The 23,572-nt window shown below is 40.2% G+C and overlaps 1 protein-coding gene across 1 annotated transcript in view; it reads left to right on the top strand.

The window, feature by feature from the left end:
* Positions 1 to 23,572, top strand: part of BTAF1 (B-TFIID TATA-box binding protein associated factor 1) — a 68,113-nt gene that overhangs the window by 42,809 nt on the left and 1,732 nt on the right. The window contains exons 21-37 of the mRNA XM_078391314.1: positions 1,212 to 1,402; positions 4,213 to 4,366; positions 4,445 to 4,554; positions 5,052 to 5,253; positions 5,725 to 5,873; positions 8,193 to 8,345; positions 9,925 to 10,046; positions 10,138 to 10,305; positions 10,400 to 10,477; positions 10,566 to 10,695; positions 11,158 to 11,299; positions 11,545 to 11,675; positions 14,077 to 14,202; positions 15,197 to 15,349; positions 16,054 to 16,265; positions 22,514 to 22,673; positions 23,330 to 23,500. Coding sequence (XP_078247440.1) covers positions 1,212 to 1,402; positions 4,213 to 4,366; positions 4,445 to 4,554; positions 5,052 to 5,253; positions 5,725 to 5,873; positions 8,193 to 8,345; positions 9,925 to 10,046; positions 10,138 to 10,305; positions 10,400 to 10,477; positions 10,566 to 10,695; positions 11,158 to 11,299; positions 11,545 to 11,675; positions 14,077 to 14,202; positions 15,197 to 15,349; positions 16,054 to 16,265; positions 22,514 to 22,673; positions 23,330 to 23,500 — 2,552 coding nt within the window. The remainder of the gene's footprint in view (positions 1 to 1,211; positions 1,403 to 4,212; positions 4,367 to 4,444; positions 4,555 to 5,051; positions 5,254 to 5,724; positions 5,874 to 8,192; positions 8,346 to 9,924; positions 10,047 to 10,137; positions 10,306 to 10,399; positions 10,478 to 10,565; positions 10,696 to 11,157; positions 11,300 to 11,544; positions 11,676 to 14,076; positions 14,203 to 15,196; positions 15,350 to 16,053; positions 16,266 to 22,513; positions 22,674 to 23,329; positions 23,501 to 23,572) is intronic.

Here is a 23,572-nt window from a genome sequence, read left to right on the forward strand (position 1 = left end):
CCTCTCTTTGATAGAGGGTTGCCCTCCTTGTCTTTTCTGGCTCTTGCTCAGCTTTGTCTCAAGTCAGGAACTAAACATGTTTCACTTTCTCTGAAGTCATGCTTTACTGGCCTTCAGGACTTACCTGCTCTCTATCTTCACTGACAGTTTTTTCTTCTATGTCTTTTCACTGTTAAAAAAAATACATTTCTCCCCCCCCCCAAAAAAATCCTCTTGTTCATCATTCCTGGGGGCAAGGGGGCAGGTTAATTCAGGAGGAAAGGCTGGGAATGATTGGGAGCTCTCCATTGCCATACATCCAGTTTTTTACATGGCTTTCGTTGTCATTCCTTACTATATTTTGCTTTTCAGCTTTGTTAGGAAAATGATGCTTGAAGCTATATTTTCCTTCTGCTCTTCCTGTTGTTCCTTTTGTTTTCTCTTTGCCTTCCAGATTTCATGCAGGTAAACTTGTGTTGCTGGCTTCACCTACTACTTCTCGCAACACAATTATCCTGTGAAAATGTTTCTAATTATTCACTCTGAAAAAACTGTCAAAGATTTATACAGAGGCGTCAAATGTATGTTTGAAGTATAAAGCACAAAAGGGAAGCTTTTATCATATGTGGTGGACTTGTAGAGAAGTAAAACAGTAGTGGGTAGCAGTACATACTTTGTTACAAAAATATTGCTTTGTAATGTTCCACTAACACCAAAATTGTTTTTACTGAATATTATACCAGATAATATAGATAAGAGAAAGAGTTATCTAGTTTTATATGTATAGTTCCTGCAGCCAGAATTCTTTATGCTAAGAAGTGGAAGAAATCGGAGATACCAAAGCAAGAGGAGCTCCTGGAGAAGATTTGGGAAGCAGCAGAAGTGGATATACTATCGGAAGTGTTGAAAGACTGTCAGTACAAAAGGCAATTGAACGATTGGCTTTTTTACATAAATGGCTTGAGTCAGTAGATAGAGCTTGATTAACGTAGAATTAAACTAAGGTGGAACTGCAAGTAGTAATATGGAAGGGCAATTAAAACTGTAGAAAGGCGAAAAGTGACCTTGATATTGTAACACGGACAATCAGGATTTGATGACAGTACATTCTATGTTCTCTTTCTCCCCCCTCCCCCCCACATTCCCCTTACCTTCTGTAATCCTTACCCTATCCTCAGCTTAAAAATAAAAGAAAAGGAAAACAAAGTTTCTAATGATTTCCCTTGTTGTAGGGTCTAATTCTGAAAGAGATGGAATGCACCATACAGTCACCAAGCATAGAGGCATAATCACACTATATAGACATCAAAAAGCTGCATTTGCCATCACAAGCCGGCGAGGTCCTACACCAAAAGCCCCCAAGGCTCAAATTGGAGATCTGCCTACAAGCAGTAGTGGAAACATAATAACAGAGCTTGATGAAGTGGGTGCAAACCTTAATTTTCAATTTTGTTCCTGTTTATGTAGTGTTCTGCCATGATAGCTTATATGATCCTATGGTTTTTGCTTAGAAAAAGGCATCACTAAGGTGATCATGGAGAAGATGTATTTTGAAATGTAAACAAATAGGAATGTAAAGTTTTTTTCTGGTTTCTTAAAAAAATACTGATGATTCCTTTTCTTGCTGTACCTTTCCCTCCTTTTCAGACTCTTCCTCTTCTGAAAAAATATACTAAGAAAGTTGGGTTTATCAACTTTTTGTGGTTTTTTTGCCTGTCTCCTTTGCTACTTAATTATTTAGTATTTTCTTGAAGTTTGAAGTATCACGCAAAAAATAGTACACTTATTTTGTTCCACCAGCAGGATCTATTTACGAGAGAATTAAGAAAATGGGGAATCATGCTAGGAATATTTTAATGAATAATCTTTCTGATTCATTTGAATTTAGATGTATCGTGAGTTCTACGCATAACTTTATTATATGGTCACTCATAACTCAATTACTGTATTTTTCTGTGTATAAGACACACACACACAATTTTCTAACCCAAAATTTCTTTCTTTGCAACAAAGTACTGGGGGGAAAGCAATTCCTGCTTTCCCCCCTCCACTTTTGTTGCAAAAAGCAGCTTTCCCTCTCCACGTTTTGCAAAGAAAACAGTTACATATATAAAACAACCCTCAATTTTTCGTTTAATTGTTTTCATTTTATACATGGAAAAATTCAGTATTTATTTATTTATATCCCACCCATCTTAACCGAAGTCTACTCTCAGCGGCTAACAACAAGTTCATAAAACATTAACAGTGTAATATAACAACAACATAATATAATTCAAGATAGCGAAAATGAATTATATAATGACAGGAGGGAAGGCCTGCCTAAAGAGCCAGGTCTTAAGCTTGCTCTTAAAAACACCCAGTGAGGGAGCCAGGCAAATTTCTGGGTGTAGACTGTTCCAGAGACGAGGCGCCACTGCCAAGAAGGCCTAGTTTATTGTTCTTTCTCTCCAGGCCTCCCTTGGTGTTAGGCCCCGCAGCCACCGCCCCTGGCTAGAGCAAGTGATATGGGTGGATCTAGGTGGGAGAAGGCATTCCACCAGATATTGAGGTCCTAAACCTTTTAGGGCTTTATATGTCATTGTTAATACTTTGAAATCAATGCAGAATCGAATGGGCAACCAGAGTGAGGGTTGATGATTTCTCATCCCGGTGAGAAGTCTGGCCACCACATTTTGCACCATTTGAAGTTTCCGCATCAATCTCAAAGGTAGCTCCATGTAGAGCACATTACAGTAGTCTAATCTGAAGAGTACAAACACATGGACCATAGTGGTGAGCGCCCCACCATCAAGATAGGGTCGCAGCTGGGCAGTCCGCCAAAGATGGAAGTAGGCGGTGCAGACCACTGATGCTACTTTGGTTTCCATTGTAAGATTCAGATCCAGACGGACCCCCAAGCTGTGAACTTCAGTCTTCGTGTGAGAGTCACACACACACCCCAAAAAAGGAGGGAGTTTCCTAAACCACTGATGGTGGGGCCACCCACCCCCAGGACCTCCGTCTTGTCCAGGTTCAGCCTCAGTCCATTTGTTTGCATCCATTGTACTAAAGCCTCCAGGCAGCACTGAAGGGACGAAACGGCACCTACTGTTGTAGGAAAAAAAGATTCAGCATACTGATGACATGAAGCCCCACTTCCCCTGATGACCTGACCCAGCGGCCTCGTATAGATATTAAACAGCATTGGGATCAAGCCCTGCGGAACCCCACATTTGAGATTCCATGGGACCGATACATTCTCCCCAAGCTGTACTCTCTGAGGACGGTCCTCCAAGAAGGATCAGAGCCAGGCAAGTGCTAGACCACTAATTCCCAAATCAGAGAGCCTCCCTTGGAGAATACCATGGTCGACGGTATTGAAGGCGGCTGAGATATCTAGGAGGACCAACAGAGACGTTTTGCCCCTGTCAGCCTCCCTCAACAGGTCATCAAACAGGGCAACCAATGCCATTTCCGTGCCATGTCGCGGCCTGAAGCCTGACTGGAATGGATCCAGTTAGCTTTGTTCTTGAAAAGAATTGAGATCTAATATGTTGAAGTGATAGAGAACCCTGTCTCTGGTTACTGATGGCCGCTTGTCAAATTGAGTCATCTCCACGGAACGAAAATACATAAACAAGCTCTAAGTCCATCTTCTCAGTCTCATTTTGATTTTAGAAAATTTTAGTTACTTCGGTGGATTACACGTTTATGCAAAATCAGTGTAAACAAGCAATAGTCATGTATTTTTTTTCATCTATTCTGGTTATGATTCTGCTAAACAAATTAAAAGAAATGTTTTCTGTTTTGTAGTTCTGCTCTGTAGAGTCTTGTTGATTAATTAAAAATATTGTCCCTAAGCCTCATTGCCTAACTTCTCTACCTTTACCTTGATTGGAGGCATCTTTTTAACAAATACTTTTCTGTGTGTGAAAACCTGTTGCTTTGTGTTAATTGGCATGATTTACAGAAAATACGGGTGATGCTGGTTTATTGATTTCATCCACCAAATATCAGGGTTTTTTTTCCTGCTGTATTGAAAGTGCTTTGAAGCTACTGCAAAGAGATTAATCCCAAATAACCAGAGTAAATTATTTGTCCACAGAACAGAAAAACTGGTTGTAAATTATGAAAAATGCAGGTAGCAACACAAGCCTTATACATCCCAGGTTGTTCTGAGAAGAGGGTTTTTAGATCTACCACTTTATTTTGCCACATAAATCTTTTATTGACTATCTTGTGAACTTGCAGGCTCAGAAACCCTACCTTGTACAGAGAAGAGGAGCAGAATTTGCTTTGTCCACAATTGCTAAACATTTTGCTGGTGAAATGGCAGCTGGTTTGCCACATCTCTGGGATGCTATGATTGGTCCCTTGAGGAACAATATTGACATAGACAATTTTGGTATGTATGTCTCATAATATTTGTTTGGTAAAACTTGAATTTTAAAAGTTCCTTGACACTGGATATTTCCTCTAATAGATCGAAAGTTGCTGTTGGAAAAAGGAGATGGCCCAGCCCAGGAATTAGTGAACTCCCTACAGGTTTTTGAAACCACTGCAGCTTCTATGGATGTTCAGCTTCACCCATTGGTAATTAAATTGTTTTAATTGTGTTTCATATTCAAAATTCACTATTGATTTGAAATTATATTAATCTAGTAATTTAAAAATAACTAGTGTTGATGTTTAAAAATATGATTTTTGTCCTTTCACATTCCTGTAAATAGAAGAAATGTATATAATTGCAGTCTGTAAAGTGATTTTTGTTAGAATAAGAAATGGGAGTCCCTTTGAAGGAACTTCTTAGGTAAATGAGAGCCATACAATCAGAAATAAGAGAGAAAATATTTGTAGAACATTGAATCTTCTCTGTTTTTCATTTGTAGCATTATACAACTATGGTGGCATTCCTCATTTTTCCCTGTATTTGTTCCAGGTGCAGGTTGGCTAGAGGCCTGATGCCTTCTTGTTGATTAATATATAAAAGTATTTTTTTAAGTTAAGCAGCTTAGAATATCGTGGTGGAATGGGACAGTATCTAAATAGTATTCAATGTGTTCTTAATTCTTTTTTTTTCCTTATTGCAGTTAATACAACAGTTGCCTTATCTTTGCATGTGCCTTCAGCACCCCAACACTGCAGTGAGACACATGGCTGCTCGTTGTGTAGGTGTGATAAGCAAAATAGCTACTGTAGAAACCATTCACATTTTCCTGGAAAAAGTCCTTCCTTGGCTGGGAGCAATAGATGACAGTACCAAGCAAGAAGGTGCAATTGAAGCTCTTGCCTGTATCCTTTTCTAATTCTTGTTGAAATTGAGAGATGAAAAGTTAACTGCTTTCCCAAAGTTGTGTTGGAGCTGATTTCTTTATGTATTGCTAACATAGTGTATATTACATTTTGCTACCAGGATTTTTAGCAGGAAAAAAGACTTTATAGGAAACCTGTTAAGGGTTGTTTTGAGTTCCAGTCCATTCTCTTTTAGTCTTCTGTTAACTGGCTAATGAATCAGTGGGCCTGCCCAAGTAAAACAAAGAGCAACCAGATTTCAGCCAGTATATGCAAGTAGGATATATAATATAAGAATTTTATGTGGTTATGGTTATTATAACTTATATCAAGCTTCCTCAGTTCTCTGGGTTTTAGATCCTATGAGAAGTAGTAAGGAAGAAATGCAGTAAACCCAAAGAATCCAGCATTGTTTTTGGTGGAAAAATATCTCTGAAATGACATAGAAAAGATCCTTAATTCCTAATTTAGCTGTGATGGAGCAACTAGATGTTGGAATTATTCCGTATATAGTTCTACTTGTGGTTCCAGTTCTTGGCAGAATGAGCGATCAGACAGACAGTGTACGTTTCATGGCAACTCAGTGTTTTGCAACACTAATTAGATTAATGCCTCTGGAGGTAAGTCAGAGTCTTCTTCGTTTTAATTGAAATATCTGTTTTTACTGCACTCCTAGATATTCAAACTGTAGGGATAATGATTGCTAAGATGGGAATGATCAATGCATGGAAGTCTTGCAACAGCTGAGGTGCTTGTAGTGTGTCAGTTCTTCTAAGAATCATGTTTATTCAGAATCTGCACAATTGGAAGCTTTCCTGGGCAACTAGAGGAAGAATATGTTCCCTTCCTGCCATTTGGTTCAGTTCCTTTCTTCTCCATCCTGGCTCTATGCAGCTTGCCTCCCTCCATCTGGATAGAGCAGCTGCCTGGCTACTTGAATAGAATCCAGTGAAGACAATGGAGGTGAAGATGTGGGAGAAACACTTCTGAGAACTATTTTTCATATCTTCCTTTAGAATCTGTAATCCAAAGTATACACTGCTGTGAAACACACTGTGTTGGAAGAGGATCTGGCTATGCTTGTTCCTTGTATAGATGGATGGTGCTAGGTTGGACTGAGTTTTGGAGAAGTGAGTAATTTGTCACTTCAGGGCCTCTGAAATGAGATGGAGCTAACTAAATTAAGGCTGTCAGCAAATCTGTACCGCACATTTTAGCAAAATTCAGTTCTTCAAATAATCTCTGGTTTATGAATGTGAGATATTGTGCTTCTGTATTGACAATTCAGAATGCCAGGAAATGCCCTGATATTGCTTCATAATATTGTGCCCGCATCACTAGCAGGGAAAAGGATGCCAGGCTTGACGTAGCAAAGGGCAGGCTGAACGTTGACAGCACCAATGGCAGGAGGCAAAATGATCTACAGTAGCTAGTGGACACCCTTTTGTTCTCACTATTGTTCATTTAGTGACACCACATAAGGAAAAATCCCAGAAGCTGACTCTTTTTTAAAATCAGTTAATCACTTCTTAGCCAAACACAAAAAAAAATTGTCAAGGCTGTTTTCTGCCTCACCCCCTGCCTTAGAGGTTCCTGTCCTTGAATGGCCCAGGAGGCTTCTTTTTCTTATAGCTCCAGTCTAGCTAATCTGGAAATCACTGCTCTCATTTTTTCCAAGAAGTTTCCCCCTCTCTCACTTCATCTCTCTAGGTCTGCAAACTTTTATCTTCTCTTCCTTAGTCTTAACCTGTTCTTCTCAGCTGACCCTTAATTTTCCAGAGCTACCATCCTCTGGCTATATCTGTGAAGATTCTCAGTCATCCAGGTGAGGTTATCTGGAAGTTGAGTGAGGGCAACTGGAGTTCTTTCTTAATAGGCTGAAATGTTTGGCTACTTATCCAAGCAGACTGAAGAAACTACTTGGATGAGTCGTGAACCTTTCAACCTAATAAGAAAGAAGTCCAGTTGCCATCACTTAGCTTCCAGATATCCTTTGGCTAGTTCATTCTGGCTTTTAAAATTTGTTTTTAAAGTAGATTTTAAACCATCCTGCTAAAGTCATCCCAGCAGTGGTGATCCCACTCATGCATCCCACCAGTCTCCTTGCCAATGGCTTCCTGATGATGAAAGGGATTCTGCAAGAGCACTGGGACCCACTCTGGCCGCATTGCATTGGCTGCCCATCAGGTTCCGCATCGACTTCAAAGTGTTAACGCTTACGTATAAAGCCCTAAATGGTTTAGGGCCTCGATACCTGGCGGAACGCCTACTCCCACCAAGTTCTACCCGGGTCACACGGGCGAGCCAGGAGGTGAGGCTGAGGAGCTTAACGCCGAGGGAGGCCCGAAAAGAGAAAACAAGAAATAGGGCCTTCTCGGCGGTGGCTCCTCGCCTTTGGAATAACTTACCTCCTGGCATTCGCGGAGCTCCCTCGCTGGGCACCTTTAAGAACCTATTAAAGACTTGGATGTTTCGGCAGGCCTTCTCTCCACATTACTTTTGATTTTCTTCTCTCCTTTATTGTTTCCCTATTTTTAATTGTTGTTGTAATTATGCTGTTTTATGTTATTGTATTTTATCTCTGTTGTTGGCCGCCTAGAGTAGTCCACCACGACTAGATAGGCGGGATATAAATTAAATAAATAATAATAATAATAATAAATAAGAAACGTTCTGTTTCTGGAAAATTGATTTGTCTGATGTCATCATCACCCTTACACAGCGTAACTTATAACAACAGAATTTCAGTAAATGAAGTGCTGACTGATAGTTTATTTAAATATTTAACATTCTGAAAGCTTAAGTGACTCAATAAAATTATGGCTCCTAGTTATGTGATTTCAGTACACCCTTGGCATGCAAGAGTGATATATGGGAATGAAAAGAGACTCCAGGAAATTCCTGAGCTTAATCTTCCATTTTAAATTTTCTTGTTTCAGGCTGGCATTCCAGATCCACCAAATATGTCTGAAGATTTAATAAAAATTAAAGCCAAAGAGCGTTATTTTCTGGAACAATTATTAGATGGGAAGAAATTAGAAAACTATAAAATTCCAGTACCAATTAAAGCAGAGCTTAGAAAATATCAGCAGGTAAGCTCTTAAAGGAAAAACCCACAATTTTCTCTCTGGGTTTGAGGCTATGGTTTCTGTGTTGTTCTGGCTAGTTTATCTGATTTAGAATTGATATTGTGTAATTCAGTATAAGTCATAATGTGAGCAACTTCAGTTTTGTTATTTCTTACTACCGTATTTGCCGGCGTACAAGATGACTTTTTGGCCCTGAAAAACATGCCTCCAAGTGGAGGGTCATCTTGTACGCCGGGTGCACGTCCAGCAAACCCTCTCTCCCAGCGAAGTCACTTACGTGGTAGTAAGACCGAGTAGAGCCCCGCTCCTAGCTTGGGAACAGCCTGACTCTAGCGCCGAACAGCTGTCGGGAACAGCAGAGAGGAGGCAGCCATTTTGAGATGTGACCATATGGCTGCTGCCTCTCAAAATGGCTGCCGCCTCTCTTCTGCTTCCCGACAGTCTGCTGTTCGGCGCTGATGCTGTCCTTCTTCCAGGAAACCCTCGCTCTCTCCCAGCAAAAGGAACCAGAATCGCACATGTGGAAGAGGGGGTAGTCTTATACAGCAAGTATATAACAAACTGTCCTAAAGGAAATCAACCCTGAGTGCTCACTGGAAGGACAGATCCTGAAGCTGAGGCTCCAGTACTTTGGCCATCTCATGAGAAGAAAAGAGTCCTTGGAAAAAACCTTGATGTTAGGAAGGTGTGATGGCAAGAGGAGAAGGGGACGACCGAGGATGAGATGGCTGGACAGTGTCTGCGAAGCAACCAACATGAACCTGACACAACTCCGGGAGGCAGTAGAAGACAGGAGGGCCTGGCGTGCTCTGGTCCATGGGGTCATGAAGAGTCGGACACGACTCAATGACTAAACACACAAACACACACATATAACAAACTCTACATTTTGAGTGGAAATGTTGGGAGGTCCTTATACGCCCAGTCGCCTTATACACCAGCAAATACGGTATTTTCGTTTAGGATTTAAATTTGAGAATGTTCAAAGATACATTTTGCGATTAAATGCCTGTCTGAAATTAAAACATACAGGTAAAGTTATGATACTCCAGGTGGTCAGGATTATGTTTTAAGGCAATATTAATAAATGGATGAATAGATATAGAAATAAGTTCTTCGTTGCTAGCACCAAACCTATTGAAGTGTCAGTCCTGACTGAGCCCAAGAGGTATACTACTACGAAGTGGTAAAATTCATGGGAATGGGCAATGAAGCCTTTATTTTTATTTTTTTAATAGCGTCCTGTTACCAGAACACCTTCCCAAAGGGAGATAAAATTAGCTCTTTCTGTCTTTGTTTGTTTTGGGGTGTACAACTAAATCAGTCTTGTTCCGCTGTTGTTGTTGTTTTCTTGAATTTTAATTGTTGCGGGAGAAAATAGTTTTGGAGAAAATGGGAAGGAGGGTCCATTATGTTTCTTTTTTCCCTCTGTTTTTTTAGTTCAAGAAAAATATTCAGATTGTTGTAAACTATTTTGAAGGCTTTTCCTATGGCTGAAAGAATAATAAGATTATGAATAAGGTATGTCTAACTTACCTATCTTGTCCCTTTCCTCATATTTTTTTTTCTTTCTCCTTTGTAGGAAGGTGTGAATTGGTTGGCTTTTCTCAACAAATATAAGCTTCATGGTATCCTATGTGATGACATGGGCTTAGGAAAAACCCTGCAGTCCATCTGTATTCTTGCAGGAGATCATTATCTCAGGTAGCCTTCAGAGTCGCATTGATCAAACTTACTTCAGCATTGTTGCAATGTAGGAATGACATTTCTTGTAATGTGGTCTTGTTCTCCGAAGGGCCCAAGAATATGCAAGAAGTAAAATGGCCGATAGTGTTCCACTACCATCCTTGGTGGTCTGCCCTCCTACACTCACTGGCCATTGGGTGGATGAAGTGGGTAAATTTTGTTCCAAAGAATATCTGAATCCTTTGCACTATACTGGCCCTCCCACAGAAAGGGCAAGGTAAGAACACATTTTTTAAGATCTGACTTGAAATTGTATTTCTTCCTGTACAGTATTTAAATACAGATTTTTCTGGTATGTTTGTCCTCTTAAGGTTACAACACCATGTAAAAAGACACAATTTAATCGTAGCTTCCTATGATGTTGTGCGAAATGACATCGATTTCTTCAGGTAAGTAGTATGGCTATTTCTGTTTTTATTCCTGTATTATCTACCTTCAAACTTCTCTGTGTTTGATTAGTTGTGTTTCCTTTTCTAGGAATATTAAATTTAACTACTGCATTCTTGACGAAGGTCATGTCATCAAAAATGGAAAAACAAAACTGTCAAAAGCAATAAAACAATTATCTGCCAATTATAGAGTAATACTCTCTGGGACACCAATTCAGGTATTTATCTCTGCTGAAAGGGTTAGGGCCAGCAGCAGAGTGTTTCTTACAACATGTGAGAATTAGCCGCCTAAGTGTGACTGAGTATATAATGTGCAGGAGTAAAGTTACAGACACCCATCACAAGCAACTATTTCTCCCTTAGGCTTGTTGGGCATCCACTCATGGACACCATTTTAATGTAGTCTTACATGTGAAAATTCAGTATGCATAGGTCTAAACGATGCGCTTAATTGCCATATTTCACAGTTTGAATTTAGTATGCTTTCAGCCTTCCATTGCATATGTCTTAAGGAAACAAATAATCTGCACCAGTCATCTGTTAATGAGAGGTTCTTGTCTTGGGAGGCAGTTAGAGTAAATGTTACAATTCTGCTCTCTTATCGTATATTAAATTCATCCAAACTTGCCTAGTTCTGAGAAATAACACATTTTTCTAATATATTTTTCTGCTTTATTTAGAACAACGTCTTAGAACTGTGGTCACTCTTTGACTTCCTTATGCCAGGATTTTTGGGTACTGAACGCCAGTTTGCAGCTCGCTATGGGAAACCGATATTAGCAAGCAGAGATGCTCGGAGCTCCAGTCGAGAACAGGAGGCAGGTAAGAAGTAAAAAGTTCTTGCTGTGAATTAAGGGCCTGTCCCTATATTAGCAAGCAGAGATGCTCGGAGCTCCAGTCGAGAACAGGAGGCAGGTAAGAAGTAAAAAGTTCTTGCTGTGAATTAAGGGCCTGTCCCTATTGGGAGAAATTTCTGCATTCTGTTATATATGTGCCAGTACTACATATCAAAATAAAATGTGTTCATATTGATTTATACGCTGATTCATATTTGTGCACATTTGTAGGTGTTCTTGCAATGGAAGCATTGCACAGGCAAGTCCTGCCATTTTTGTTGCGAAGAATGAAAGAAGATGTTCTACAGGATCTTCCACCAAAAATTATTCAGGATTATTATTGCATCCTTAGTCCTTTACAGGCAAGTTCCTAGTTTAATGTTACAGCTGCGTTAATAGGCAAAACAAGAGTCAGCTGTTGACCTGCTCACTTACTAGAATGGCAATTTTATTGAATTTTGTTTGCCATAATTTATATCTACAGTAAAAACATAGCATGCTCGTTGAGCAAATGAGAATGCGCTCCCCCACCCCATCTGCTTCAAAAGGTTAGATATGTATCTGGTACAGCGACATCTCTGAAGCCTGCAGAAGGAGGAGGAGACAGATGAAAATTACCTCCTCTTCCCATTTCTTCTAATAGGAGTTTTGAGACTGAAATTTCATTCCAAAGAGTGCTGCCAGGAATGGAATGGAATGTTGGGTTCTTCTTTTTTATTTGAACTGTTCCAATAGCATTTGACTTGTATTGTAATTTATGTTTTATATGCAGTCAGCAATTTGCCTCTTGAAGGCTTCACAGTAATAATTGAGCACAAATTGATGGAGCAACCCATGAAGATACAGATAAAATGTGGCTGCTAGTTTGATATCCAAACACGTCCTCTTTTGGTGTGTGATGATCAGTCTACTCTTGGGCACTTGCATAAAGGCTTTCAGTTTCTTATTCAGCATCTCTAGCTGGAGCGTAGACTTGAATGATGACATTGATAATCATTCCATGAAGTCTGATTTATGATATTCAGTCAGACTTTGCATTATGGCATCTAATTGTGCTCCATGTGCCTTCTCTGTTAGAGTCATACCAGCCAGAATCTTATTGGCAGTTTTTTTCCTGCATAAGGGAAAAATTATAAATCGAGATAACCAAATTACTATGTATTAATGAGGTGTGCAGCTAGCACCTACAGTGGACCCTCGACTTACAGACGGCTCGACTTACAGACTTCTCTGGCTGCAAAATTTAGATTTGACTTGCAGCCAGAGAATCGACTTACAGACCAGAAAAAAACCAAAATGGAATAAAAATAGAATAAAAGCCACTGGTTATGGGATTAATCGGTTTTCAGTGCATTGTAGGTCAATGGAGATTCGATTTACAGACTTTTCGACTTGCAGCCACCATTCCAATACGGATTAATTCCTTAAGTAGAGGGTCCACTGTAATTAATAAGAAGCAGTTTCTAAGGCTTACACAGCTTCCGAAATGCACATTTTCAATTAAGATCTGACCACTGTTTCTTCTGAATCTGTTTTCGTAGGAAAACACTTCATAATTATCTGACTGAAAGTGTCTACTACTATAGTTCTCTTTAGCATACTTAGCCCGAGTATTGCAATGTTAATTATTCCATTTCTTATTTGAAGATTTAAAATTTACCTTGATTCGTATGTCTCACATTCTGTGTTCCAGTCACATGTCCTGTAGTATCAGACATCTATTTTGCCTCTGTGCAAAGACATGCTGTTGGCTTTACAGTGGCGCCCTGCTTAACGATTACCCCGCTTCATGATGAGGTTTTTGTGATCGCTATTGCGATCGCAAAACGATGAGTGAATGGGGAAAATCCGCTTCACGACAATTGGTTCTCTGCTTTGGGAACAGATTCTTCGCATTACGACGATCAAAACCAGCTTATCATTGGGTTTCAAAATGGCCACCTGCTGTGTTCCGGACCTATTTCCGGAAGACAGTGACAGAAAATGGCTTCCCCTATGGAGGATCTTCACTGGACGATGAGGTATTTCGCCCATTGGAACGCATTGAACTGGTTTTCAATGCATTTCAATGGGTTTATTTCGCTTGACGACGATATTGCTTAACAGCGATTTTAACAGAATGGATTATCGTCGTCAAGCAAGACACCACTGTAATCCAGTTGCTTTACCAGAAATGGCATTATTTATACTTAACCTGTTGCTCTTCCTCAGTAACTGAATGATTGACTTTTGACTTAGAAGACTCATTTTCTATAAGTATCTCTTTTTTAATATTTAATTGTCTCATAGAGTGTTCCAGATATAAAATTTTCAGCAGTAGCGTACCATTGTTGCCTCCTATGTTGATGTTAAGAAGCTAGCTTGACAGTCACTGCCATTGTCTGTGAAAAATCCTTGTCAGCTTCCACAGCTGGATTCCAGTAACTACCCTTGAGTTTCACTACATCCATCACCAATGCAACTACCAGTTGTCTCGATGCAACTGCTAATTCCTGAAGAGGGTTGATGCATCTTCCTCTGGTGCTTCAGCTTGGGTTGATGCACCTTCCTCTGGTGCTTCAGCTTGGACCATTTTGCTTGTAACGACCCTGGTCAAAGTAGAGGCCTACAACAGAGTCCCGGTTCTTGATGGTATTCCTCTTAGCTTCCCTGACACACTCAAGCGCCCTCACCATATTAAAGAAATATTATGTATTTTATAAAATAGTAATAGATTTTACAATTATATGTTCTATCAATTAGTGAACCATATTATTTTTATAGGTTCAGCTTTATGAAGATTTTGCTAAGTCACGAGCCAAATGTGACATAGAAGAAACTGTTTCAGTTGCTTCACTGACTGAGGAAACTGAAAAACCAAAACTTAAAGCCACAGGACATGTGTTCCAGGTTGGAATTTCATTTATATTTTGTTTTGTCTCGTTAGTAAACATAATAGTTTTCTGTAGTTTAGAAACAGTTAAAACATGTTCAGGAGCCTACTACGATTGTTGCTTAGTGAATGTGCCACCTCTGATTTACATCTCCAGAACAGAAGTGTGATATATAAATGATGGTTGATTCATTTTATTAAAAAAAGGCTCTGTAATTTTTCAAGAATAATGCAATGTATTCTTAGGTTCTCATTGTACTGAATGAATAAATAGTTAAAATTGGTTATAGAATGTAGGAGATCTAGTTTGAATGTTTAACACCTAGGGCATATGCTTCCTCTTTTTTTGTGAGGAAGAGGATTGTGGAAGTTATTGTGCACATCACCAGGCATTTTGCTCAGGACCTCATCAATGTGCTGCACCAGCTTCTTATTTATTTATTTATTCTATTTATATCCAGCCTATCTGTTGCAATTCCTCTTCCATGCAGATAAACATGTAGTGAGATTCTGGCCCTAATGTTTGGGAAAGACTATAAAACCACTGTACTAAACCTTGAAGCTTGATTATGTGCTACCTTGTTTCTTTATTTTATCACTGATGGACATTACTTTTGATACAGTTTTAGGGGTACAGTTTTGGATGCTGTGCCAAGGTGGTATATAAATTATCCGTGAGCTCTTGTTTCTGAGAACAGCTTTAGTTTGGTTGTATACATAGTGGACACTCTGCCCGTGTACCAATTAGAACAACATAATGATTTTTTTCCTCAAAGAAAGTATAAGATCCCCTGAAAAACCTCTTGATAAAAACTATTTATTCCATTTATTTCTATTTTGTGCAATATGACAATAGAGTGATTACCGTTTACTGCAGTTGGCCCAGTTGGTCTGGGTTTTTTTCATGATTTCATGTGAAACAGAACTACACTTATTTTGCTGTGTCTGAATTAAATACGTCCTAAATTGCCTCACATATTTAATTAGTTACTTTACTGCTTATTTTTAAAGGCACTGCAGTATTTAAGGAAACTATGCAACCATCCAGCATTAGTTTTAACTGCTCATCATCCGGAACATAAAAGAATCACGGAGAAGCTGGCAGCTGAGAACTCGTCCCTTCGAGACATTCAACATGCACCTAAACTCTCTGCTTTAAAACAGGTAGGACACATGAGGCTGACTGACTGACTTTAAGAGAAGAATGCTCTTTAAAGTTGTTCTTGCCACTTCTCTAGATCTTCATTATATGCACATCTAAGGAAAATATTCAGCATACTTACAGAACTATTTATACAAATATATGCAATCAGGCAGAACCCAGTATTTGTCTTGTAGTCTTGGATTTAAGAGTCTTTTATGAAAAATAAACCTACTTTGTGTTATGTCAGCAGGCTGTCGGTCTAGTTCCTATTTTGACATAATGGAACACTAGTACTAAAGAAAATTGTGCTGCATTTCAACTGATCCATGAATGTACTTCTGTGGCATGTGCATGTGTAGCTGAAGGGGTCTAAGAATCCATTGTTTTCTTGCAATGGAGCAGCACACCGCTCCATCTGTTTCACATTTTAAATTTAAATTTAAGGGACACAGAAAGGTGCATTGCACAAAGTCATAGGGTTTATTCTCATAGATTAGTATTACCTACTCTGACTGGCAGTGGCTTCTCAAGATCACAAGCTGAGATCTTTCGCATCACCTGCTACCTGATTATTTGTTGCTGAACCTGAATCCTTCAGCGCACAAAGAATATACTTTCTAATTGATCCATGATCCCTCCCTAGTGACATTGTATCAAGTACTATTGACTGAAGAATATCACCCTACATTTAGTAACTGATAGACTTTTACGTTTGTGTTTTAAGTTGCTGCTAGATTGTGGCTTGGGAAATGGCGGCTCTCCAGAAAGTGGCACAGAAACCATAGTTGCCCAACACAGGATTCTTATCTTCTGTCAACTCAAAAGCATGCTGGATATAGTAGAACATGATCTTCTCAAACCTCACTTGCCTTCTATTACTTACCTGCGATTGGACGGCAGCATCCCTGCTGGTCAGAGACATTCCATCGTTTCCCGGTAAAGCCAATGGCAATTATTTTCTCATAAAGGAGTTTTCTGTTTGGGGTTTCTCATTGTTTTTGAGAGATCTTGTAGCTGATTAGTATAGACATGTCATTTGGGTACATCTTGAGCACTCTGTATATTACTTTATATGTTTGACATGCTGGATACAAATTAGGAGGTTTTTCCTCTTTGCTGCTCAGCATAAGGGCCTCCTATTTAGTGTCCAGAATCAGTATGACATGTACCACTGTGGAAGGAGCAGTCCAAGCACAACTGCTTTGTCTCCAAGCATACAGTATTATGCATTTGTTGTGGAGGCAGGGTGCAGAGTTGGTAATTCCTTAATAGCACTGCCAGTTTGGCAAAGGCAACATATACACCTGTAAACAACACCCATTCTTGCACATCCCCAATGTATACATAATAATTATGTTAGTGAATGGTTTAGCAGTGTATCTGTGGGAGGACAAGTAAGGCTGAGTGTGCCATCATCTAGCAGAAGGTGAGCACAGAATTCAGTTTCTTGTTTTTCTCAGTTAGACAGTAGGACAGATGCAATATTCACTTTCCAGCAGGGTTTCTCGAATACGCTCCCCCTGTTTTTGGGGGGGAGGACAGTATTAAAAAACCCTCTGTTTTTTTCCCTTTCTAACATTTAAAAACACTCCTTACTTTTATTCCCGTCTTGCTCTTCATGGTACCAAAGTACATATGCCTTCCAGGCAAATCTGCAAAAGGGAAAGATGAACAATCTGAATACTTATGTCACTACTTTTTATGCAGTCCACTCACCATGACCAAAGCTTTCCACGCCAACAATTCTTTTTTTTCTTTTTCCTTTATGCTCCCACCTTCAACAGACAGATGTGTTCAAGTAGTGGCAAGTAGTACCTGTGTTTAAACCCTTCTCTCCATTAAGACAGTTCAGCCTGAGGTGTCATTGTCCTTTCTTGAAAGTGAAAGCCTCCTTCCAATAAACCACCAGATGGTGGTACTGAGTGCTGGATGCAGCCAAACCCAGTAACATCCAACTGATAGAAGGCATTTGAACATTGTGACAACTCCATGATAGATTTTGAAAGGACCTGAAGGTGGATATCCAGTCTTGGGAAGTATTTTAAAAAGGCCATCCCTGCTAACCAAATCAAAGACCTTTGTGAGATCTATGAAGGCCACAAAGAGTGGCTGTTGTTGTTCCCTGCATTTCTCCTGCAGCTGTCTGAGGGGAAATACCATGTCAGTGGTGGATCTATTAGCTCGAAATCTACACTGTGATTCTGGATAGACTCTGTCTGCAAGCACTTGGAGTCTCTTCAGCACAACACAGGCAAGCAGCTTCCCTACAACCCTGAGAAGAGGGATGCCACGGTAGTTATTGCAGTCACCCGTCTCCTTTGTTGTTATACAATGTGACAATGTTTGCATCCTTCATGTCCTGTGGTACTTCACCTTCCCTCCAGCAAAGACAAAAGATGTCGCACAGCTCAGTGGTGATAATCTCTTTATAGCACTTCAACAGGGATGTTATCCTTTCCAGATGCCTTACCGGAGGCGAGGGAATCCAAGGCCACTTTTATTTCTGCTAAAGTTGGTTTGCTGTCCAACTCTTCCAAGACAGGCAGGCACTCAAAGTTGTTTAATGCTTCTTCGGTTACTACAGTCTCTCTGGAATATAGCTCAGAGAAGTTCCATCTGCTGTGCTCAGTCCTGGATGATCACGCCTGTAGCAGACTACAAAGGAGCAGATTTCTTCTGTATTGGACCTAAAGCCTGCTTAATACCGTCATACATTCCCTTAATGTTTCCTGTGTCTGCTGCTACCTGTATCTGAGAGCAGAGCTGAAGCCAATAATCATTAGAACATCTCTTGGCAGTCTGTTGGGCTTTGCTACGGGCAACTCAAAGAGCCTGCAAGTTGTACTCACTAGGACAGGCTTTGTATGCTGCTAGAGCTCTCCTCTTATCCTTGATGGCTGGCATCAGCTCCTCTGAATGGGCTTCGAACCGGTCTGCTGTCTTTTTGGTCTTCTTGCCAAATGTGGACAAGGCAGTGTTATAAACAGCATTCTTGAAATGTTCCGATCGTTCAGGTGCATTTGCACCAGCCGGACCTGGAAGAGTTTCCTCAAGCACTTGGGCAAATTCCTCCACTTCTCTCTGATCGCAAGTCTTGCTGATGTCGATACGTTGTCTTCTTTCCTTTTTCGTGTGATTTAATCTCTTTTTGTTTGCAGTTTTACTCTGCTACACACCAGGGAGTGATCAGTATCACAATCAGCATCCTGATAACTGCGTGTGATCATAATACTAGAAAGACTAGAGTATCTAGTGAGGATCAAATCAAGCTGATGCCAATGCTTCGATCCTGGATGTCTCCAAGAGACTCTTGTGTCGAAGCTTCATATTAAAGAACGTGTTGCTGACATGAAGACCATAATAACAGAAAAACTCCAGCAAGTGTTGGCCTTTTTCATTCATCTTCCCAATGCCAAAACGGCCTAGACAAGTGGGCCAAGAACTGTCATCAGCACCAACTCTAGCGTTAAAGTCTCTGAGAATAAACAGTGGCTCTCTCTTGGAGATTTTTTTATAGTAGCTGCCAGATTGTGATAGAATTTGTCTTTGACTTCTGCTATAGACATCAATGTTGGTGCATATGCAGAGACAGGACTGCATCCACACCTTGCCATGCTCCCAGAACTACTGGCCAGATTCCTAGTGGTGAATGTGTAAGCTTTGCATAACATATTGCAGCTTTGTTGTTAATTGACAAAGTGCTGGCATCCATCAGAGTTACTCAGTTGGGCACCAGGCATGCAGCCAAGGTGTGCCCCACACACCTAATCCATAAGTGGCAATTAGCTTAATTCTGGCCACTATTTCATAGTGAACCTGTGCAAGAGTAGTCAATATCCAAGAGACCAAAATACAGTCTAGCACAGGTTATATTTGTTTATTCAAAAATACAGAAGATCCTTCCAGACACCAGACCTCTTTTATCACACAGGAAGATGGTCATGAAGGCCCTAGCCTATATCCTAGGCTCATGATACCAGTGATGCTGTCTTAGGCATGCCTCCATTCTAGACCCCTCCAGTGATTCCTGTTTCCTTTTAAGACCAACATGGCCAAACAGTGTCACTGCAGACTCCACTTGTTACATGTTACAGTTGTTCAAAGGGTAGATGAATCTCTGCATCTTTTCCAGGGAAGTGTCTACATCTGGCACCCTTAAGATGTTGAGACATCCATTCCAAGTCATATGTAGTCCAATAAACCTGTCCAGAGCAGGAAGCCAGGCATAGTATCAAGTGACAGGAATCCCACTGCATCAGTTTAGGTCTCTTATTCATTTTTCTCCATCTTTCAACAAAAATGAACATCACAACATCCAAAGTTCATATCAGCAGATCTGGGAGGAGCAATTCTTCCTTTCTTGATTGAGAGGCAGAGGGTTTCTTAACCTGGGCAAGGATCATCTGAGGCATTTCCAGTATTATGGCACATGAATGTTTTTACCAACATATCAAGCCAGCGGAGAGAAGTCTAAATCAATCTACATTCAAACCAGTTCAGAACCAGCTTTGCTTTCCTGACATTGATTTATTTTTCTCCCTGTAAACTACAAAGTGCCTTGGTTCTTCTCGAGATTCCTGCAGAAGGGATGTATTAGCATCAACAGCGTCAACTTTAATCCTGAAACCTACTATACCTCAGCGGTCCCCAACCTTTTTTAGACTGCGGACTGGCTTCAGGGTGCGGGCTCTGTGTGCGGGGGGCACCCCCACGCTCACGGGTGGGCATGTCACGTTTGCAGGTGGGCGTGTCACGCTTGCAGGGTGGGTGTGTTGCACTTGCAGAGGGGCGTGTTGTGCTTGTGCGCATGCACATAAGCACGACACATCCAGCCATGAGTGCAACACACCCACCCCACAAGCGCGACACGCCCGTCCACAAGCGTGACATGCCCACCTACAAGCTCAACACACCCATTGTGCATGTGTGCAGGGGGGCGGAGATCCGTGTCTACGGCCCAGTTCAAGGAAGCCCCAGGACCGGGCCACGGACCGGGGGTTGGGGAACCCTGCTATACATCTATCATGCGATCACTTTGCTATGGTAGATGCGGTGCAAAATATAGCTGGAATAACAATCACTAATTTTAGAATTCCCATTCTGGCCAAGAGACATGTGGTTCTGCAGAACAGTCCAATTCATCGCGTATGTCCTTTGTCAATGGCAAGTTTAGAAACTGCACTAGAATAGTTCATATGAACGTGGTTAAATACAGAGCATAAAAGGCCATCATAGATAATAGTATCCATAAAGTGCTATGTTAACTTTAAAAAGCAGCTTCTTGACTTTTATTTATTTATTTATTTATTTATTATTTATTTATTTAATTTATATGCCGCCCACTCTACCCAAAGGTCTCTGGGCGGCTTACAACAATTAAAATTCAATGGAATAAAATAAAATGATTAAAATACAGTTAAAATACAATTAAAATACAATTAAAAAATACAATTAAAATTGCCATCATTAAGACCCACAGTTAATGTTATTTTAAGATGTATTTAAATGCAAACAACAATCCAGAAAGACTTAAATTTTCGTAGCAGGCTGACATTGTCTGATTGGGTTATTTTTCTAGTCCATGACTGTTGTTGGAGCGGAAATCCAAAAACATCTGAAGAGACAGTTGCCCACCCCTCCAAGGATAGTGCCACTGAGAATCCTGTCTTTCAGCTTTGTTCTCATTAATAGCTGTAGCTTTAACCAGAAATATCAGCAACTTCAATTTCTCAGTGGTTAAGGATCATATATGCATTCTGTATAGACAGAATGGGCCTTAAACTGGGCTTTTCCTTCATTCCAAAGATTAGCTCCATGTTACTTTTGGATTATAAGAGTTGATCCTTGCCACTTTCCATCCTGAACCTCCCCTTACTTCCAGTCATGAATGGCACAGGTTAGTTTTTTTTAGACATACTCAGGACTCTCAGAATCTCCGTTACCATGATTTCTCCCTCCGTCCCTACAAGGTCCGTAAACTTAACTGAGCCGCCACAAATCTTTATATATCCCATCTTGACTACTTCTTCAGAATCACATCAGATGGAGAATGCAACATTGATGTGCCATCCAACAAAGATGTTGGTGCATTTGGAGAGCAGAGACATTACAAGCACATTCCCCTTCTCCTTTTCAGGTTTTTTTTTTTTGTTCTTTCTTTCAACCAGAGATTAACTTCTGGATAGGTCACCTAGTTATACTTATTCAGTATAGCTACATCAGAAGCCATCATGTTTTCAAGATTTTCTCTTACAATTTGCACTGCATTTTACATTTCTCTTCCACAACGATGTTTCTCCTAGAAGTTTGGTACCAGACTGAGGACTATACTTTGAATGGGCATAAAACAAAAAGCTAGGTTACGTGGTTCCTTGAGAAAGTAGGAGGTAATCCACTGTGGATATCCATCATGTTAAACTGGAAGGAACCTTCTGGGTAAAAACAAGTGTTCTGGTTGGTGCTCAATGACTTGGAGCCTAAGTATGAGATTAAGGGTGGATAGTCCTCTTTAATACATTTTTAGCTATAAATTGAGGCCTGAACAGTGGGTTGGCTAGAGCAGTTTTTTCATTGCATATTTACATTTTTAAGATGACTTCTTATTTGTTTTGGCCTACAAGTCATTCTACAGTTAGCAGAGCTAAAAGAGGAATTCTGCATTTACTGGTAATCATGAGAAATGTTTTGCCTCACAAGGGAATTTGTTGAAACATTTCAGGGTTCATAGTTGCCAGCTGACTGATGCATGGTCATCAAGGAGGGACTTGCTTCAGGATGGATGAAGGTCCACTTCTCACATGTGAGATTTCTTTTGGAGGGCTTTTGAGGTAGATCTTCTCAAGCCAATCCAGTTCAGTAATAGCAGGTAGAAACAATTCATGTCATCAGCTTTCGTAAGCTGGCTTTCATCTCTCCATCATCCACATCCGAAGCAGACAGGTTGGTGGTGCCATGATTAGTAGATGGGCCATTTTAACTGAGATTGTGATTCCTGCCTAAAATATCTGGAAAGCTGATAGTGATAAAATTATGCCTCTTCTTAAGCCAGTCTGGTTTCAGATTCTGTCCTTTTTCTTCCTTCCTCTCCCTCACGGTTTGGTCTGTTTCATTTGCCGCAGCAGGTACATGTGGCTGCAGTTGCTTCTCTCATAAATGTTGCATAAAATATACTTCTTCACATGCAGGTTTAATAATGATCCTTCCATAGATGTACTCTTGCTTACCACTCACGTTGGTGGACTGGGTCTTAATTTAACTGGAGCAGATACAGTGGTATTTGTTGAACATGACTGGAATCCAATGAAAGATCTCCAAGCCATGGATCGCGCACATCGGATTGGGCAGGTAAGAACAAATTGTTTGGATTGAAGATCAGTTAAAGTCATTTTGGTAGAAAAAAAAATGGTTAAACCTTCTAAAAGCAAGTTCATATAGGGCTGCCACCCCTCAGTGTTTATATTATATATTGTTCTCTAAAACAGGGCTGTAAGTTTGATCAAACAAATTAGGAGACAGGCAAACCAGCAAAGAGGGATGCAGGGCAGGAGATTTGTGTTCCACTCTAATCTCTTGCTCTACCTCTTGAAGTTTCTACTATGTCTACTTTACTTTTTCCCTCCATCAAAAACTGGATGTTTGCTATTCATCCAAGAGATCCCTTAGGGAAGGTGCTATTTATGTATATGATAATATCTTGCTGTTCCTTGTCTGCTACTTAAGAAATTTCTCATTAGTTTGCCTTTGAGCTGCGCACTCTTGATTGAGCAGGCCTTGTGCTCTTACGTGGGCATTATCTCATTGGTATGCAAAACTCGGATGAAAGCGCTATGAAAAATGATCTGGCAGAGAATGAATTTATGTAGTTCTTCACTGCTTCCATCTTGATTTAACTGTATTTTATGTGAAGAGTCTTCTGTTTTCTCTTATGTGGCAGTTTCTTTTGGCTGGTTGCTCTGTGTATTTTGCATTAAATGCTCACAGCTGTTAACTGTGTCATGCAGAAACGAGTTGTTAATGTTTACCGCTTGATAACAAGAGGAACCTTAGAAGAAAAAATAATGGGTCTCCAGAAGTTCAAAATGAATATCGCAAATACGGTGATTAGTCAAGAAAATACTAGTCTGCAAAGCATGGGAACTGATCAACTTCTTGACCTCTTCACTCTTGATAAGGTAACTTATATGAAAACAAGTGATTAGTGCTACAGAAGTTTGTTTTGATTTTTATTAGTCCATAATGCTTGG

This window comes from Pogona vitticeps, chromosome 3 (genome assembly GCF_051106095.1).
Source record: "Pogona vitticeps strain Pit_001003342236 chromosome 3, PviZW2.1, whole genome shotgun sequence".
NCBI classification, from domain to species: Eukaryota; Metazoa; Chordata; class Lepidosauria; order Squamata; family Agamidae; genus Pogona; species Pogona vitticeps.